The sequence below is a fragment of the Bufo gargarizans genome, chromosome 11 (assembly GCF_014858855.1).
Source record: "Bufo gargarizans isolate SCDJY-AF-19 chromosome 11, ASM1485885v1, whole genome shotgun sequence".
NCBI classification, from domain to species: Eukaryota; Metazoa; Chordata; class Amphibia; order Anura; family Bufonidae; genus Bufo; species Bufo gargarizans.
Window position 1 is genome coordinate 27318656 of NC_058090.1, and position 20839 is coordinate 27339494.

The following is a 20839-nucleotide window of genomic DNA, read 5'->3' on the forward strand; positions in this document are numbered from 1 at the left end:
ATCTGAATGGTTCCATTCACCAACAGCAAGCAGAGCTCTTGAAATACAAACCATATTAGAAAATTGCAGGAGGGGGCAACTTTTATTATTATTTTTGCCTTATTTCCAGGGTCCCAGTTTCACCTCCTCTTTGTTTTGTTTTTAGGTACGGGCAGCGGTTCCCTTTCCCACGCGATCATACGGACGGTGGCCCCCACAGGACATCTGTATACAGTGGAGTTCCACCAGCAGAGAGCGGAGAAAGCGATGGAAGAGTTCAAGCAACATAAAGTAGATCATCTGGTCACTGTGAAGAACCAGGACGTATGTAAGAATGGATTCGGGGTGTCCCACGTGGCGGATGCCGTCTTTCTGGACATACCCTCACCCTGGGAGGCCATTGGTCACGCCAAGGATGCATTGAAGACTGAAGGTAAAGCTTATGTTCTGCTCTTAAAGGGGGGGCCTCTTCCAAAAGGAGAAATGTGGTTGTCTAGATATTGCAAGATATTCTGATGTGGATTCTGCCACAAATCCACAGACAAAAAAAACCCCACAACATCTTGTATTCCTGAGACTTGTAGTACCACCAACATTGAGATCCTATGCAACTCCTATAGAAAATAGAACAGTAAGGCAGATGGGACTCTTTACTCACTCACAGTGGAGAGTTGTCGAATTTCTGGCCCCCAAGTAATATTCCACTTAGATTAAGTGATCCCCCCTATGCAAAGGACATTAGATTGGTGAGGGTCCTACCGCTTGGACCCCCAAAGCTCACGAGAACGGGGGCCCCCGTACCCCCCTGAAATGAACAAAGCAGCCCATCGGACATGTGCGCAGCCGCTCCTTTGATTTCTATGGGAATTCCGGAGATAGCCGGGTGCCGTACTTGGCTATCATCGGGACTCCCATAGAAATTAATGGAGCGTCCATGCGACTGGCCTCTCCATTCATTTAAGGGGGATGCAGAGGGTATGGGGACCCCCCCTTCTTGTGATCCGTGGAGCTCCTACTGCTGATGGGGGATAACTCAATCTAACCAGAATACCCCTTTAATATATTGTGCATGTGTGTTACTGATGTGACATGGAAGGGATGCAACGTACGTCGCCTCTCCTTGCATGCATCCCCCATGTAATAACAACCCTGGAGTTTCTATTCTTATGACTCTATGTTGTGCTATTCCTCTACAATTCCTACTAGAATTACCAGCAGTCTAGAGTCCAGCTGGGTGTTACCAGTTGGGGGGTGTTCCCCTACACAGTCCGACAGCGGCAGCACTGACTGGATAGCGTCAGACTGTGCAGGGAGACCCTCCACCCCAACTGGTAACACTCAGCTGGACTCTAGACTGCTGGCAATTCTAGTAGGAATGATAGAGGAATGGTGCAGGCAAAGAGTCCTAAGAACAGATGCTCCAGAATTGTTATTACATGGGGAATGCAAGTAGTTACTATTGCAGACATGTCAGGGGAGGGGTCCTCTTGGGTATTTCCTCTGACTGTACCTCGCTGCTGCTGATCATGGCCCTAGCTTTCATGCGTGGCCCTCAGCGTGCACAGGATCATGGATTTCCTAGTCCTCTAATACACCTCCCAGCACATTTATATTCTGCTTTCTGGTAATTATACCCTGAAAATAGGTGGGTATAAATAGGCTGATGCTTTATAAAGCGCTTTAGCTCTGCATTTATCCTTGGTTAAAGGGATATTCCAGTTTCGGCTAAATATTTTCCCGTATACTTTCTGTGTCTATTTCAAGAGCTCTGCTTGCTGTCGTCCAGTAGGAACCTTCCAGCCGCTCGCAGTCCAGTTATCAGAGCAGTGTCTTGCAATGAGCCACGCCCCTGTGTGTCTATCACCTGTTTTTTAACTGCAGTTAGATGAGTGACAGCAAGCGGAGATCTTGAACACCACACGGAATTGATACAGAAATACACAGAATAATCTCTATTTGCTGAAACAGGATCTTCAGATTATTTTATTCAAAGGGCAATTCTGGCAACAAGAGCTCACCCCCCTATCCACTAGGCAGGGGACCCCCATCAATCACGAGGAGGGGGGTACCCCATGTGAATGAAATAATGGTAGAGCGTGCATACTGCTGCTCCATTCAACAACTATGGGACTGCCAAAGATAGCCAAGTACAGTCTGTTATCTCTAGGAGTCCCATTGTTTGGAAGGAGCCGCGCGCATGCTCGACCACCATTCCATTCAAAGAGGGAGCCGCATTGTTGTCATTAACAGGGGTCCCATTGGTTGGATCCCACTGAGCTAACGGTATTCCCTACCCAGGGGACTTGTTCTTGCCAAAATACCCCTTTAAAGGGGTTGTCTCATTTGAGACATTGGTGCCATATTGCTAGGATATGCCACCAATGTCCCACCTCTCCAGAATGGGTCACCAACAGTGAAGGAGAGCGCACTGCGCATGCGCGGTGTGCTCTCCCTATTCATTTCTATGGGCATTCCGAAAATAGCCGAGCGAGCGCACTTGGATATTTCCGGAATTCCCATACAAATGAACGGAGACTGCACTGCGCAAGCGCAACCACTGCTCCATTCACTTCTATGAGGCTTCCGGAAATAGTCAAGCCAGCATTCGGCTATTTTCGGAGCTCCCATTGAAATGAATGGAGGGTGCCCGCGCATGTGCAGCTGCTCTCCACTCACTTCAGAGGTCCCGTTCTAAAGATGGGAGTGAATCCCAGAGGTGGGACCTGCACCTATCTGACATTGGTGGCATATCCTAGTGCTGTGCCACCAGTGTCTCAGATGAGACAGCCCCTTTTAAAAACCAGTTTAAACCTCATCGGCCTTATTTTTCTTGCTGTATCTGCCCGAAATTAATCTGTATTGATTCTGGTGAGTCCGTAATGAAATGTTTTCCCCTAATGGATGCCGTCTGCTGGATATAAAAGCTGATTTTAGCCGGGCTGGAAGTGGTTCTTATGAAGAAAAACCAGATTATGCTGCAGGGATTTGGACTATTACTGGGGATGTGCAGTATGGCGGCTGTATTCTGCTCACCATGGACGGGCTGCGTTTCTGCACATTGCGCAGCGTCTTCTCCTTCTAGGTCTGTCCTGCACGTCCTGCGCCCTTCTTGGTTCTCCGCAGGATTGCTTTCCCCTGCAGCAATGTTTTACCTGTACGTACATGACATGCTAATCGCGCAGAGAGGCAGACGGCGTCTGGCGCTTTATAAATAAGTCACGTACCTGGCTGTATTCAAGGAACACTCAGAATTTAGAGCGTTTCCCCCTGTGAAATGAATGAAAACTGTCCGTATCTGGGAAAGCTTTGTGACGCCCTAAATGGCGTCAATGGTCGCTTCCGCTGCAGTTGTGAACCGCCCCAACAAATATCGCTGCCTATCCCGGCATTCAGGAATCTGGCATAGGCTATAGAGCAGCGATCTCCAACCTGTGCCTCTCTAGCTGTTGCAAAACTACAGCTCCCATCGGGCATAATTGGAGTTGTTGTAGTTGTCAGAAACTTCCTGCACTCTGGTCATTGTTAAACTACAGCTCCCAGCATGCTCTAGTCACTTCTATGGGAATTTCTAGGACACCCGAGCATGACTGGAGTTGTAGTCTTGCAACAGCTGATGAGCCATAGGTTGTGGCACATTGCTTTAGAGCTGGGGGGGTAATCAACCTCCAGCACTCTATCGTTAAACTGCAGCTCCCAGCATGATCCAGTCACTTCTATGGGAATTTTTAGAACATCTGAGCATGACGGGAGTTGTAGTTTTGCAATAGCTGCCACAGGTTGGGGAACGTTGCTATAGAGCAGGGGGTCAGCTACTTCTGGACCTCCCAGCTGTTATTGAACTTCAACTCCCAACGGGCTGAGTTCACTTCTATGGGAGTTCCAAGAACAACTGAGCAAGTGCGCATTCTGGGAGTTGTAGTTTCACAACAGGTGGCGTGCCGAAGGTTTAGGTCCTCTTCTGTAGAGCTTTCATTTCCCTTCTTCTCTCCTACTGTCAATTTAGTTATCTGTTCATGAGCCACAGGGCTCTGGATGAGCAGTACTGGGGGGGATCCCATTCAGTTAGGCGCCGTGCAATGCTACATGCATGGAGGTCTCAAGGAACAGCTTGCATGCAGCACATAAGAGGTTACTGTGTTTTTATCATGTCGCTCTTGTGATTTTATTATTTTTTCCCTTTTTTTAGGCCTCATGTACACGACTATGTATTTTGCTTTCCGCAAAAAATACGGCTCGCGTCCGTGTGCATTTCGTATTTTGCGGATTGGAACAGCTGGCCCCTAATAAATAAAACAGTACTATCCTTGTCCGTAATGTGGACAATAATAGGACATATTCTATTTTTTTGCGGAACGGAAATACAGACATACGAAAAAAACGCAATGCACACGGAGTAACTTCCGTGTTTTTTTGTTGCGGACACATTATAATTAATGGTTCCATATACGGTCTGCAAAAAATCAGAACGGACAAGGAAAGAAAATATGTTCGTGTGCTTGAGCCCTTATGTGATTTCTGACTCGCGGCTCTGTCATTTGTAATGGCAGCCCCCACCCCTCGCCCACATGCAGGGCTCGGTGACGTGGAGGGAGCAGCTGGTCAGCTTTGCAAACCCTGTTTAGTCTAATGCTGGATGGATGTGTGGTCTGCGGAGCGGGGAGGTTACGCCATTTCTTACAAACCCTTGTTCTGCAGCATTCTGCACCTCGTTATTAGGAGTTCACCTGATTATAGTGCTCTGAGCCAAGATGGGGGGGCCAGCCGGAGACTGGCGCTGCGGTGTGCACTGCGTTTTTCCTTATTATAATGTGACCTTTCTCATTTACATCGGATCCCAGCACAACTTGCTGGAATTTGACATCTTCTGCTATAGGAAGTGGCTTGTATGGCGCAGATTTCAAGGGTTTGTCCAGTTTATAGTAAGGGGTGCTCAGCTGCTGATCCATCGTGTTGTAATCTTTTAAAGGGGTACTCCCATCTTATGTGTCACTAGGATAGGCCATTGCTTTATGACCGGTAGGTATCCGACCCTTGGGAACCCCTCGCCAGTCACGAGACTGAAGGCACCGCCGATTCAGGACGATATCCCCTTCACAGTTTTTCCCTTTATTGAAGGTCGCTGCGCTGCCAGGTGATCAGGGCGGCGCTGTGCAGGGAGAACGGTAAAGGGTTAGATGGGTTAAATCCGCACTGCGACCGCTTTATTCTCAGGATTGGTGGATATTCCAGGGGTCGTCTTCTCACCAGGAGGCGGGGGGGGGTCCGCCACTTGAGCACATCTCAAGAATTAAAAAGATATATTACTTTCCGATGATAGGCTGATCATAAAGCTATCATAGCGAGCGAGTATCCCTTTAATTCCCCATAGACATAGAAGCACTTGTTCAAACTGATCCGGCCAGTGCCGATCCTGAGTTATTACCTGTAATATTCGCCAGAGCTGCATTCAAAATTCTGCTGCTTGTCATTGGAAACAGTCAACGGGCTATCTCAGCTGAGTTGCTAGAGACGTCAGATTACCGTACACTGTCTGCGGTAAAGAAGACCCTTATAGGAATTCCTGGAATTGAAGCAATGAATGCTTGGAGAGTTCAGCTCTGAAGGCTTCAGAATTATGAAGGTGGCTGATGATTGTTTTATGGGAATTCTCCAGGTCTTCTATAAAATATCAGATGTCTGCAGAGGCATAAATTATGTCATTAAATTCAATGTCCCATAGCCTGTGAAGTCATTTCTCTGCAGTTTGTGTCAGTGCCGGGGATTAAGCGTTTTAGCAGGATCATTACGTCACCGGCATATGCCGCTCCGCTTTACCCTCTTATCCCGTTAACCCATTGTCCTTTAACATGGCCGCAGACATTTGTCTCGCCCTTTGAGCTTGTGAGATTCTGTTTCAGTCCCAAACTCGTTGGTTTTATAAAGCAATCCCCTGTCTTAAGGGGGTTGTCCACTTTCTGCCTACATTTCAGAAATAACTCACCTGCACAGGCGCTGAAAGCATTGGATTCAGGGAAGTGACGGACAGCCTGCGCCTGCTCTTACTGTAGAGTACACAGCTGCCATCTTGGTAAGGTATGGAAGGCGCATTTTGTTTTACATCGGTACCCATGGGGTGGGGTTCTAATTACACATTGGTGTATGGCAGGGATGCCCAACCTCCCAGCTGTTGTAAAACTACAACTCCCACCATGCCCTGCCGTAGGCTGTCTGGGCATGCTGAGTATTTTAGTTTTGCAACAGCTGGAGGGCCGCAGGTTGTCGACTACTGCCCTATACAGAGGATAGGGGATAACAATCTGATCAGTGGGGGACCAGTGAGAGTCCACTGAATGGGCTGCTGTGGAGTGTGGCCAGCACTGGGAAGCTAAGGTGCACCAGCCCGCCCCTTGATGCACTGAAGCCCTCATTTGCATAAATAATAAGTCCTCTCCCCCCCCCCCCCCCCTCCCCCTTGAGAACCCCACAACCAATTTCACAAGACAGATATCATTATAATGAGCAGCATCAACCCGACAGGGCAATAGATCCGGTGCAATAGGATTGATCCTGCTGACGTCTCCTGTTTTAAGGTTTCCCATTGTTGCAGTTTGGGGCACAGTTCACCCTAAAGCCCCGTCCTCTGTAAATCACCAGCTAGGTCATGCTTGAAGCGGCGTTGAAAATTTGTCATTATTTTCTCCAGCGGAGTCACCTCCTGGGGCGCAGCTACCCCCTTGTTAAACTCTAGAGCTGCAGAATGCGCCAAATTAATTCCTTGTTAATCTCGTTAATTAGCTGTGTTGCGAATGGCAAAAAAAAAAAGAAGTGTCTGCAATCCTTATGTCAGCAAGTGCTTGAGCCGTGCCTGGCCTCCCCCATCCCGGTGAGATCACTGCAGGAGCTGCCATCTATAATGCTGTGTCATAAAGTATGTGCCGCATGAGCACCGATGACTAGAGAGATTGTCTAAGGGTGCAATTTTTGGTGCAAAAAAAAAAAAACTGCTCCAGATATTCTCTAAAAGTCTATGGGAAATTAATATTGCACACAAATGTTTTTTGGGCTTGTGACATATTTTTTTTCTAATTGGTACCTTTTTTATTATGACGTGTTTTTAACACAGCACGTTAAAGCAATGGTGGTTTTTTTTCACCTCCTTCACCATAGGGTAAAAAAGCCTGGAAAAAAATAAACCCACCATCCACACATTTGTTTTGAAAATATTTTTATTTTATTTTATTTTTTAGCAATGTGCAAAACGCCGAACTAAATTTAGGCCTTAGGATAGTTTCACTATTATGATTATTATTATTTTTTATTTTTTTTTATAGAGGCCACTGCAGCCAGATGTTACATCCTAGCCAATGGGAAATTATAAAAACACCCTGCAGATGCTGCAGTTTAAAGAATGCCATTTTAATTTCATGGCGTTTATACAACCCCAAAAAACACCAAAACGGAGACACTTTAGCCTAAGGCTGCATGATTATTTCTGCTACCCGTCTACTGAAATTCCATATTGCAGTGCCAGGGTATCAGACTTTCTGGATTAACAAATGCCAGATGAAGGGCGTTAACTCTGAATACTAACTACCCATATTTTTCGTCTTATAAGACGCACCTGCCCATAAGATGCAACTAGGTTTTAGAGGAGGAAAATAAGAAAAAGAATATCAGACCCCCAACTTAGGACCCCTATTCAGACACTAAGATAAGACCCCCATTCAGACCTCGGATCAGACAAAAACAATAAATCAACTTGCCTCTCCTGCCGTCCGCCGCCGCTACGGGGACCCAGCTCCTGTTCTTCCTGCCACGCGCACAGCATGAGGTCACAGTGCTCTGACGTCTTCACGCTGTGTGTAGTCACAGCACAGCGAGTGGCGGACCAGGAAGCGGTGAATACAAAGCCCGGGGAGCGCTGAATTCACCGCTTCTCGCTCCTCCTGTACTAATGAGCGCTTCCATAATGGAAGCGCTCATTAGTATTCACCCCATAAGACGCACTGACATTTTCCCCCACTTTGGGGAGGGGGTGCGTCTTATAGGGCAAAATATACAGTATATAACTATAATAAATGGATGGATCTGTGGTATAGGTAAGCAGCAAGCACCGCTGATCTCTGCAGGTGTTAATCTCCTCACCGTCCTCTCCATATTTCCGGGGATGGTTTCATCATTTATCTGTGCTGTGAAAATGAAGGAGTAACCGGACGTTGTCCCCACTTGCTCCTTGGCTTCCATGCTCAGCAGACATCTTGGATTGGGGACAGGTACAGATGCAAACTCATTAGGATAAGATGCCAGCAGGCTGCATAGATGACTGGCGTTGGATTGAGGCTCGGTGTTTGGCAGCTGCTGTGAATACACTGCAGTGTGTGCCTGTACCTGGCAGCCGCTGGCACGGCAGATTATACAGAATACATGGCTGCCTTTTTCCCTCAGCGCCTCCTTCCCAAATTACTTGTCATCTCGGAGGGATCCAAATCGCGGAGCTGTCAGCAGACTTGTGTGTACTCCCTTCATCCAGGCGGATAAGTCTTGACAGTGACCCCCGGGCCGCTCATCACCTAGGATGGCATTCACATTTGAAGACCAGAATAGCACAGCACGCAGGACTGACTGACCCCGATTATAAGTCAGTGGGGTGGTCGGGTGCCATTAGTATCCAGCATATGGCACTGCAGATTATAGGGCAGATTTATCATTAATATATACCACTGCACTTTTGCAACTTTAATGCCATGTGAGCAAAACAAATTTTACCCAAGTGGCTTTCTCCGCCAGCCTTGCCACTTTTCCGAAAAGTCTCTGGTGTAAAAGAATACTGAGCTCTTTACTGGCACAAGGAACGCCGGATACTACGCCTAACTTATTACGTGGCGTACACCTCTTCATAAATTGGGCGCAGCATCTGGCAGCACGCCTCACAAGTGCAGTCGCACCATGTGCCCGCTACCATTGCTTGAGTGCCCGACAACAGTGACATGCATGTGACCAGAAGCAGAGGAGACGGGAGTTTGGTGCTAGAACCGGGGCACCCATGACGTGTCATGAAAAGGGATTTCAGAGATGGCCTCTTTAATCCAGACTATGAAGGTCCAATCCCAAAAAATTATTTTCTTCTTTTTGCCGGGTGGACATTGTGTGGCATTTGCCATCAGAAGAATCCCACTGAAGTCAATGAGGTTCTTAAAGGAACCGGAAAATGTGCCCGTGTAGCAGAGACCTTTCACCTCTGCTGTATCCTATCTTCTGAGCGTGGAAGGTGGTGGTGCCAAGAAGGCTCGGGTCATGGAGGCCAACCTGATGTTATATTTCCAGATATAACCACATGTGTCCAGTGCAGAAATGCCCTCCATGCACCACACAACTGCTCCTCAGAGCTCAGTGACCACCTTGACCGGGGCGTTGCAGGTCCGATGGTGGACCACACTTACCCGGGAGACAGACGTTCATGTAACTTCACATATGCGCAGAACAATATTATACTGCTAGACATATTGGGCTTTGTTCTGAAATTGCTGCGTGGGCAGCGACGTGTAGGGTTTCTATAATGGAGGGAAAAATACATTTTCTATGATAAGCGAAAGACGACAAAGTGAAAGACATGTATCCAGAACCAGACCTGATGGGGGGGCGCTGTATAGGATTAGAGAAACATGGCTGCTTTCTTCTAGCGCCCCTCCTGTCTGCAGGTTGTATGTGGTATTGCAGCTTAGACTCGGTCACTTTAATGGAGCTGAGCTTAAATCTCAGACACTACCCATGAACAGGTGTGACACGCTTCTAGAAGAAGGCCGTCATGTTTTTTAATGTGCTTTTTCAGCGGTCACGCATTTGCAGGACTAGGAATCATCAGGGCTTTTACCGAATTACTGCATATTCAAGAACCGTGTTGGCTCCATTTAGAAAATGTCGTCATCTGAGGTTCTGTTTCCACTGATGTAATAAATGAGAATCCCAAGGAGGCCATAGACAGTGGGGATGGTTCACATGAATGCAACGGGCCCGTCTGTGGCTTTAATGCTATGTTCCTGGGATATAGGGATATACCCATTGATTCCCCCCCCAACTCGGCCAACCATGCAAGTGTTCTCAATTACAAGAGGGTTATAAGCCACTGTCATATACCTCTAGTGGTGGCTTATCTCTCATGGGACAAAGGATCAGACGTGTTGTAATCCAACAGTCCAATCCTTTTATTCCCTGCAGTCTGTCGCCGAGAGGGACACTGCTCTATTCGTAGTCTGTGGGACTGAGTCAAGCACTGTCTTCAACAATCTCAGACCATCCTCTAGTGACCGAATAGAGGTGTACCACACGTGTGGCCACTGCTCCATTAACAGGGGACATGGAACCCCCATTCTTATGATTGTTGGGGGGTTCTCAGCACTCGGACCCTCGGTGAGCATACATCAGTCCTCTATCCTGTGGACTACATGCATCTCCGTATGACAGGCACCCAATGGACTCCAGATGCTGTTGTGCAGTGTGGCCCTTTATTGTAAGTTTTAAAGGGGCTATCTCTTAATTAATTTTGACCTATCCTCAAGATAGGCCATCGATATCTGATCGGCGGGGGTCTGACACCTGGGACCCCCGCCAATCAGCTGTTTGAAGAGGCTGGGCTCTCCATTTCCTGGATAATCCCTTTAATAATGCCGATTTATAAACGATGTGCTTTGTTCAGCCGAGCGCGTACATATTTTTATTGTGGAGAGGAAAGAGACGCTGTCGGGCAGCTCATCTCCGGGAAGAACAAAAAGATCGGGCATTGACTTTTAACACTCCCGATCCTTCTCTCCCCTGACATCATCTGTCGAGGGAGAACCGGAAGCTCCACATACACATTAGATTCTCAAACTGCCAAATAACGGCGCGTTCAGCTCACAATAGTCTTTTTGGGGGGGGGGGGGCTTAAGCTTTGGAATAGGCCGTCATTTGTAGCTCTAGGCCAGCAAACCTCTATGAAGAGTGAATCCCTTCCCCCAATATTCTCATCCGAGCACACTTGAATTTCGTTCAGGACAAAGAGCACATTGTAGGTTGACATTAGGACGTTTCCTACACTGCATGTAGCGGTTGTCAGACTGTAGGTCGTCTGCTGTTAACCTTGTCGTACACTGGGGTAGACCGGCTGTTCGCTTGAGTCTTTGTTTTGTGAATGGGTTTCATCACATGGGCTTTGTTCACACAGGGGGTGGTGGCCCCCTAACCCAAATTTTCAGCTGAATTAAGCAGGTTATAACCCCTGATCTTTCCACCTCCCATTGTTTGTTCCTGTTTTAGTCCTAGACGCTGTGCTCATGCATCCTTAAAGGGAACTCTCATGAAGCCAAGTATTCTGTTGGGTTGTCTTTAATTGGAAAAACATGGCTGCTTTCTTCCAGAAACTGCACCTCAACTGTCCATGGTTTGTCTGGAATTGCAACTCGGCGCCACTGCAGTGAACAGGGCTGAGCTGCAATACCACATACAACCTGTGAGCAGGTGGGGCACTGTTTTTTGCTCATTAGCTGTTGTGCAGTATCTCCAGCACCAGAACTACACAGCTTCATCCATTTTGCAATGGATTCCCCCCCTTCCCCATGTCTTTTTCTGAGGATAGGCCATCAACCTAAAAGGACACTTCTTTAGGACTCTTTGTACCTCCAGGGTATCTTATTTGCCCCAACTATAAGTTTCTTTGAGATAAGAGTATCTCCATCGTAAAGTTTTTATGGTTTAAATTCAACTTTGCAACATCCCAAGTGTTAGGAATAACTGGACTGCTCCCATGAGGTCACCACTTGATGGACACTTGGACTGTTCCAATACCCATGAGATTGCTGGGATCCTTCATTCAGTGCACAATTGGACTGTGCCTATAATAGATTGTTGGGGTCTACCACTTGGGGGACAATTAGACTGCACCTGTACTCAGGAGATTGGTGGGATCCACCACTTGGGTGACACCTGGACTGCTCAAATACTCATGAAATTGCTGGAATTCACAACTTGGGGGACAATTGGCCTTTTCCAATACCCGTAAGATTACTGGGATCCACCATTCGGGGGACAGTTGGACTACTTCCATACCTATGAGTTTGTTGAGGGTCTACCACTTGGGGGACATTAGGACTGCTTCTATACCCATGAGATTGTTAGGTTTCACCACTTGGGGGACAACAGGGCTTTTCCCATAACCATGAGGTTAGTGGGGTCCACCACTTGGAGGTTAATTGCACTTCTCAAATACCGATAAGATTGTTGGGTTCCAACACTTAGGAGACAATAGGGATGCTCCCATAACCATGAGGTTCCTGGGGGCCCACCAATTGGAGGATAATTGAACTGCTCCCATGCCCATGAGATTGTTGGGCTTCTCCACTTGGCAGATGCTAAATTTCCAGTAATGGAATTCACAAGTCAGTGACAAATTGGTTTTCACCCTCCTAATAGTAGTGGTCCTTTCACATATGAGCTAGTTCCCAGTCTCCGTTCACGGGTCTAACTGGACCAATGTCCTCTGGAACAGTCTGGAATGAACGTGACACGTCACCGATGGAATTAAAGGGTTCATACAGGAATAAAAAAATATTAGGGCAGATTTACTAAGATTAGTTTCACATCTGTGGCATTTACGTCTTTCTGTCCTGGTACTTACAAATGGAAAAAATAAATGAAACTGAAGCACCGGGTCTAGGGTAAGGCCACCAACTGGGTCCTGAAAGATCCCATTCACTGTGGGGTCCGTTGGGTATTCATTATGGTTTTCGAGTTCATAACTTTACAAAACATTTTCTAGTTGGGTTAATTTCAGATTATATTTTGTTATCACTTTTTTTTTTTGCTTGATCAAAGTCACAGCACATTTACAATGTTTTGTACTTGGTGCTTTTCAGCAGGAGAGCAAAGCTGTGATGTTCTCCACAATAATTTCTTTGATTATTTCAGCTACAAATCTGCAGATTAGACTTTGATCAGAAGCTCCCGCTAACCGAAATGAACTTGTTCGACCTTGCTTGAGCTCCTTCTAAAACCACGCAGAAGACAAAAAACAAAACTGCCTCCCGTTTTCATTCTAGGTACCTGGGTATGGAAATAGATCATGGAGGGTGGGGGGTTGCAGCATCATGATATGGTTTTGTAGACCATGTCTAATTCATCAGTGAGAACAACTTGTACTAAAAATCTCTTCCCAAAGACCCTTCACACTGTACCCGGCCACGAACGGCACATGCCCCGATTTCACTCATCACTAGTCATCATATCTGTGAAGGTCTGACACCTAGCACCCCCACGATCAGCTGTTTCGGGCAGCCACCAGAAGCAGAAGGCTCCAGCCACTGTCTAGCAACCGGCCCGGGTACTGCGGCTCAGCTCCCATTCTTCGCCACAGTGGATGGAGCCTTCTGCTTCCATTTCTATTCACTGTATAGTTTCTGGTGCCCAAAGTAGTCGATCGGAGGGGGTGCCAAGAGTCGGAGCTCCACCAATATGATATTAATGATGACCTATTGTGAGGATAGGTCATCAGATTGGAAAACCCCTTTACTGTAACATCTGACTGTGGAATTTATGACCCCCCCCCCCCCCAAAAAAACATCACAAAAATAGCGTTTTCCTACAATTCACTATGAAACCAACCTTACACCCCAATAGGTCACATCATTGGCCTCATGATGGATGTATACGTAAGACCGCTGTTTCCGCCCACAGTATCCCCCCTTTTTAACCATTTAGTTTCAGCTCGGCCACGGGTATATTACTAGGCGAGGACAAGTGGGGCGTTAGAGACAGGAGGTGACGCTTATTTTGTTAATGGGTGGTTAAAACTTTGGTTTGTGCAGCCCCAGAATTTTTATTCAAATTTTTTAGAAATTTTAAAAAAATGCTGGGAAACTTGATTTCCAGTAGCGTTTTCTCCTCCTTTATAATGCACTAGATGTCTGTGGAGGAAGCATTGATTAGATGCCTCCATATTTATGAAGACTGAAGCCATGCGTGGAATCCCAATGCTCTCTCAGCTCTGCGTTTCAGATCCGCTTGGCTGCTGAATTATTCCTTTCTTGGTTTGTTTTGTGTAGGATTCTAATTATCCTCTAGCAATAGATGTCTGAGCTTCAGATTTACGGTGGCGCTGGCCGCGAAAAGTAATCAAGCCGGGCTCACACGGCTGTGTTTACAGGACATGCCGCGACAAAGCCGACTTCGTACTCTTCATTCGAAGATGATGATATTTAAAGGGAAAGTGCAGTGACATCGAAAAGTTGCCTGTAACGTAGTGCTTATGTATACATATTCCTTAAAGGGGTGTTCTGGTAACTTCAAGTTATCACTAGTGTTGAGCGAACTTGTGTTTTAAGTTCGGCGTCAAGTTCAGCTTCGGGTTATTGCAGAATCCCGTTATGGATTCTAAATTCTGTTATGGTCCGTGGTAGCGGAATCCATAACGCGATTCTTCGATAACCTGAATTTTAGACGCCGAACTTAAAACACAAATTCGCTCAACACTGGTTATCACCACTGGGACCCCACAGGACCTCACAAAATGAATATCGCCGCAGGTCCAGCATGAGCACTGCCGCTCCATTCATCTCTATGGGACCTTCTTGAAATAGTTGAGTGCTGTACTCGACTATTTCCGACAGTCCCATAAAGATGAATGGAGCTGCAATGCCCATGCTGGACCTGCAGCTCCTCACATTTTGGGAAGGGGGCTGCGGGGTACATTCTTGCTTTTAGTGGTGATCCCAGAGGTAGGACTGTCGGAAATAGCGCTCAACTTTTTCAAGAAGGTCGCAGAGAGATGAGTGCAGCGGCAGTGCTCATGTTGGACCTGTGGCGATATTCATTTTGTGGGGTATGAGGGGTCCCCTACCAATCAAATAGCTAGCCCTTATTCTGTGGATAGGGGGGTATAACTTGAAACAACCAGAATACCCCCTTTAAGTTAGTGGCTATAATGTTTCCCCATTTACAGTGGATAAAGACTTCACAATTTTTAATATGTAAAGAGACAGGAGACACATTCGTGTACGTGGCTTGGCGGGAGAAACGTTTTCAAGCTCTTCGTTCTCGAGAAATATGGAAACCTAATATAGAAAAATTTTGATAACTGGGGAGGCTTTTTTTTTTTTTTTTTTTTTTAGCGCAAATGGTCTTTAAAGATCCGTCCCTCTCTTGTACACTTATGGCATATTCACAGGATGCAGATGCAGGCCCCAGCACTTGGACCCGCACTTATCTCCCCCCAACCTCAGTCCTGTCTGGTGAGGAGAGGTGACCATGTGCATGGCTTTCTCCACTCATTTCTGTGGTTATCCAGAACATCTCTTGCTCTGGAGGACTTTGATTGTCCATTCATTACACAGACGGGCAGCTCATATCAATTGGGACTGTTTTAAAGGGAACCTGTCATCAACTTTATGCTGATCTCACTCAGGCAGCATAAAATAGTGACAGAAATGCTGATGTCAGCGGTGTGTCACTCATGAGCTAAAAGTAAGCGGTTGCCGAGAACCAGCATAATAATCACTGCAGCCCAGGCCTTGAAAAGAGTCAAATCTACCTAAGAAGAGTCCTGGTTATTCCTAATCTCCTGCTCTCGCCCATCTGCTGATGATTGGCAGTTCTCTCCTAGAGAAGAAGGGAGAAAACTAGGTAAAGACTGTCGGTCATCAGCAGGTGGGCAGGAGAGCAGGAGATTCATGAATAACCAGGACTCTTCTCAGGTGGCCGGGACTCTTCTCAGGTAGATGTGACTCTTTTCAAGGCCTGGGCTGCAATGATTTTGATGCTGGTTCTCGGCAACCGCTTACTTTTAGCTCATCAGTGGCACACCGCTGACATCAGCATTTCTGTCACTATTTTATGCTGCCCTCAGTGAGATCAGCATAAAGTTGATGACAGGTTCCCTTTAAAGGGGTTCTTCCACGATTGATAAAAAAATTAAAATGAGACATCATATAGTACCTGGCAATCTTTCTAACAAACCTAGAACCAGCCTGGTACCTCACAGGGACGGTCTCCACATAGATTGGTCTGCTAGATTCTCTCCAGGCTGGCATCTCGCAGGGCATGTCCTTTCTGTGGGGGAAGGGAGGGGGCGTACACTTTCTATAGGGTTGGCCTTTCTTCTGCAGCGCTCTTCCTGTAACTGTCACAGCTTCTAACAGTGGATATGGCTTGTGGCAATTGTAGGATGCAACTGAGCATGTGCGACCACTTCATTAGGTGAATGTGCACATTGCTATACAGATTGAATACCAGGGGGCGCCGTTATAATGAATTTCATAGAATATCTTACAACTGGAGCTTTTTTGTTACAGTAAGTAAATTACAAAAGTAACTAGTTTTTCATGCTGAATTATACCGTTTTCTTACTGATGATCTAACCTTTAGATCGGTTATCAGTATCTGATTGGCGGGGGTCCGACACCTGGGATCCCTGCTGATCAGCTTTTTGAGAAGGCAGTAGCGCCGTCGCCGTCTCTCTGCTTCTTGAAGGCCAATGACGTCACGACTATGATGGGGCTGAGCTCCACCAAGGCCATGCGACATGGTCGTAGTTCTCCTATGGTGGCGCTGCTGGAAAATTGAACACTTGCAGCCCGTTCCTCCATAGATTACAGTTATAGCTAGGAGTCCCAACAGTGGGACCCCCTTTGATCGTCTTAAGGTTTTTTTTCAGAGTCTTAAAGCTTACAATGCTATAGAACAGGGGTCAGCAACCTTCGGCACTCCGGTTGTTGTGAAACTACAATTCCCAGCATGCTCCATTCATTTCTATGAGAGTTCTTAGAAGAGCAAAGCCAGTATGCATGCTGGGAGTTGTAGTTTTACAACAGCTGGAGTGCCGGGGGTTGCCTACCCCTGCTATAGAGTAACAAACTCTCCTTACCGATTCCCCCCCACTCTCTCTCTGTATCCTGGCCTCCAGCAATGACATTTCAACATCTGTATATGATTGGCTGTAGTGGTCACACGTCTGTATTGAAGACCAGGATACAGAGACTGGCGGGGGTCCCAGGAAGCAGCGGGTATCGATAAGGGTCAGTATCACTCAGTTTGTTATAGCTTTCTAAACTTTTGGTAAAAAAAAAATAGATTATCAAGGTATCCATCTATTGAGCAGGGATTTTCTAAAATGGAGATCTCTTTTAAAATCAAGGTACTCTTCTAACAAAAGAATGGTCTTAAAGGGCATCTGTCAGCAGTTTTGTACCTATGACACTGGCTGACCTGTTACATGTGCACTTGGCAGCTGAAGGCGTCTGTGTTGGTCCCATGTTCATATGTGCCCGCATTACTGAGAAAAATTATGTTTTAATATATGCAAATGAGCCTCTAGGTGCAACAGGGGCGTTACCATTACACCTAGAGGCTCTGCTCTCTGCAACTGCTGCCCCCTCTGCACTTTGACAGGGCCAGACGGTAAAATGTCATCACACCTGGTCCTGTCAGTGCAGAGGGTGTGGCAGTGAGAGCAGAGCTTCTAAGTGTAATGGTAACGCCCCCGTTGCTCCTAGAAGCTCATTTGCATATATTAAAACATCCTGTTTCTCAGCAATGCGGGCACATATATGAACATGGGACCAACACAGACGCCTTCAGCTGCCAAGTGCACATGTAACAGGTCAGCCAGTGTCATAGGTACAAATCCGCTGACAGGTGCCCTTTAAGTGGACAACCCCTTTAAGCCACATACATAAAAAATGCAGTAGGAGCTGAATTTAAAGTTCTAGATACTACAAACTTTAATCATGTCAGTCGATCACCCCTAAACATTGTAAGAACCCGCCCCCCTTTAATTTGTCTTTTCTTCTCTGTTCCAGGTGGCAGACTCTGCTCCTTTTCTCCCTGTATTGAGCAAGTGCAGAGGACGTGTCTGGCCCTGAATGAACACGGATTTGCAGAGATCAACACTTTGGAAATTCTCCTCCGGACATACGATGTACGGACAGTCAGCTTGCAAATCCCAGATTTTGGAAAAGCCGTAGAAGAGAAAGGAAACCCCGAGAGTGGAGATGCATCCAAGCCAGTCTCTGGGTCCCAGCAGGGCTGCGCCTTGTTGAAGAGTGGCATTTCACCCAGAGAAACCGTGGGTCATACCGGGTACCTGACCTTCGCCACCAAGAGTTTAAGCATTCCTGTAGAAATCTGTCATTAGGAAGCTCCATATATAGTGTCGTGTGACCTGGGATGGCAGAGACTGGTGTACAGTCGGGGGCGTTCCCCTCTCCCCCATGGACACCAGCGCGCCCTTTTTTTTTTTTTTTTTTTTTTTTTTTTTCCCCCAGTGTGCATAATAAATAAAAAATGTTTTTATTTTATCATGCTGCCCGTTTCACTGTAATTGTGGGATAAACCCATAGAAGATTAATATAATCCTTTCCCTGAGGTTGTGTCCTGTAGTGGGCTGCATTATATTACATGGCAGATGGCATTTTTTTTCCCCTTATGTGATTCTGTAAATTGTGCCGTAGGGTGCGGTCCCCGATACAGACAGATCTAGATCCTCGCCGCGCTGCATTGTGGCTAGTAGGACTAGTGCACGTATAATCTAATATGATTCGGACTTTGGACAGAACTGTTTAGCCACCAGGATGTGCAAGCCTTGCTTTTATAAGTCCTTTTACAGAGCAGGATCAACCCTATTGAACAAGGCCGGTAGGGGTGATCCAGCCGATTAAAAGGATCCCTGTCTTGTGAAGAGCATTTGCAAAGTTCCCAAGAAAAATAAAAAGTTAAACTACTTTTATTTGGTTGGGGGGGGGGCAGAGCTGAGGAGCCCTGATGGTCTGGGGCCCACCTCTTGGTGCAGCGAAACCTTTGCATAAAGAATACGTTTTTTTGTGTTTTTTTTTATTTATTTATTTTCCCCTCAAACCCAAACCAATTTTAAATCTGCAGGATAAACCCCTGCCGTGCATGACTGGTTTAATAGGGTCGGTCCTGCTGACTGCTGCTCCAGCTTTACCTCTCCAGTAGTCAGATTTGAGCTCACCTTATTAGAATGGTGCCCCCCACTGTACACATACTAACTTTGTCTTGCACTTTTCCCTCTAGTCACTGTCACTCTCCCCCTTAGTAACAGCCGTTTAATCAACAGGATCAACCCTATCAAGCAGAATGCCTGATTTTAATACAGTTGATCCTTCTGACGGGTGCCTTTAAAGCTTCTAAGTAGTAAAAATGGTGTCCCCTACTCTACCCTTACTAACTTTGTCTTGCATCTTTTTCAGTCGGCCTCCCCGTTAGGGCTCATGCACACAACCGTATGTATTTTGCGGTCCGCAAAAATTATAGATGACGTCCGTGTGCATTCTGTATTTTGCGGTACGGAACAGCTGGCCCCTGATAGTACTGTTCTATCCTTGTCTGTAATGCGGACAATAATAGGACATGGTCTATCTTTTTGTGGAACGGAAATACGGACATATGGAAACGGAATGCACACAAAGTGACTTTATTTTAATTTTTTGTTTGTTTTTTGCGGACCCATTGAATTGAAAGGTTCTGCATGCAAAAAAACAGAACGGACACGGAAAGAAAATACGTTGTGTGCATGAACCCTTAGTCACAGCAGTCATATCAATTTTAATCAGCAAGATCAACCCTCTCAAGCTGTATGACTGGTTTAATAGGGTTGACTCTGCTGACGGGAGCTATGTAAGATTCCCTCCTCTCCCCAGTACTCAGATTTGAGCTCGCCTTAGTAGTATGTGCCTCCACGTCCTGTCTAGTAGTAAAATTGGTGTCCCCCTTCACACTCTGCCTTAGTCACAGCAGAGGTACTCTCCTTTCCACGTCCCCAGTAGTCACAGCGGTCACCCCTTCTCCTTCGCTAATCACAACAGCCGTCGCCTACTTCTCCAGTAGTGCCCATTGCAGCCTGGCACCTGGGTTCAGTCCAGATCAGATAGATTTTTTTGCTGTTTGTGCGGGCGTCACGTCAGATTCAGTGCTGCATGTCCTGCTATGTATGGTATTGCCCCGACCTCCACGGTATACATTCTGTACTCCCCAGATGTCGCCTTCAGGACGCTGAAGGTTCTGGCTCTGATTCCGTAGCCGCAGGGGGATCACCTTAGCGTCTCTCCTTCCTTATTTAGTGACAGGCCTTGCATTATAGCCTCATAAGGCATCGTTCTAGGATGGCGTTTCTCCATATTAGTGTATACAGCATCCCAGAAGCACAGGATTTCTCCAGCCTGGGACCTGCACAGCGTCAGTGTATAGTGCTATTCTCCAGAGGGACGTGTACGCGAATATTCAGCAGAACATCCATCTAGAGCTACATAGGGGTATCTGATGTCCTTGCACACTAGTGATGCCCCCTACTCGAAATAACACTCATTAATGGGCAGGTGGGGCAATAGTATGGGATGACGGTGCCAGTTTCAGCGTTGCTCTGAATATAGCGTACAGCGTGACTTTTTTTCTTTTTCTTCTGGAATACATGAGAATGTAAAACGCTGGGGCAGATTTAGGCTACATGCACACGACCGTATGTGTTTTGCAGTCCGCAAAATAAAACTGATGCAACCCGTTTTTTTTGCGGATTTTGCAGGGCCATTGTAACAATGCCTAAAACGGACACGAATAGGACATGTTCTATTTTTTATTTTTTTTGCAGGGCTACAGAACGCGGACATACTGATGCGGACAGCACACAATTTTGCGGACCCATTGAAATTAATGGGTCCGCATCCTATACGCAAAAAAAACGGAATGGACCAGTAAACAAACAACGTTCGTGTGCATGTAGCCTTAAGGCTGCACACCAGCCGATTGTCGGGCAGATCAACGCTGATAAGTGTTCGCAGAAACTCTAGTTAGCAATGATCTGGCAGTGTAATACTGCCGCAGATTACCCCAATGAGCTCATTCT

General features: G+C 46.6%; 1 protein-coding gene across 2 annotated transcripts in view; it reads left to right on the plus strand.

Moving 5' to 3' along the window:
- TRMT61A (tRNA methyltransferase 61A) overlaps window positions 1-18223 on the plus strand; it is a 46485-nt gene extending 28262 nt beyond the window's left edge. For both annotated transcript variants that reach the window (XM_044271649.1, XM_044271648.1), the window contains exons 3-4: window positions 146-412; window positions 17781-18223. In XM_044271649.1, the coding sequence (XP_044127584.1) occupies window positions 146-412; window positions 17781-18115 (602 nt within the window). In that variant the 3' untranslated portion in view covers window positions 18116-18223. The remainder of the gene's footprint in view (window positions 1-145; window positions 413-17780) is intronic.
- The last annotated feature ends 2616 nt before the right edge of the window (window positions 18224-20839 follow it).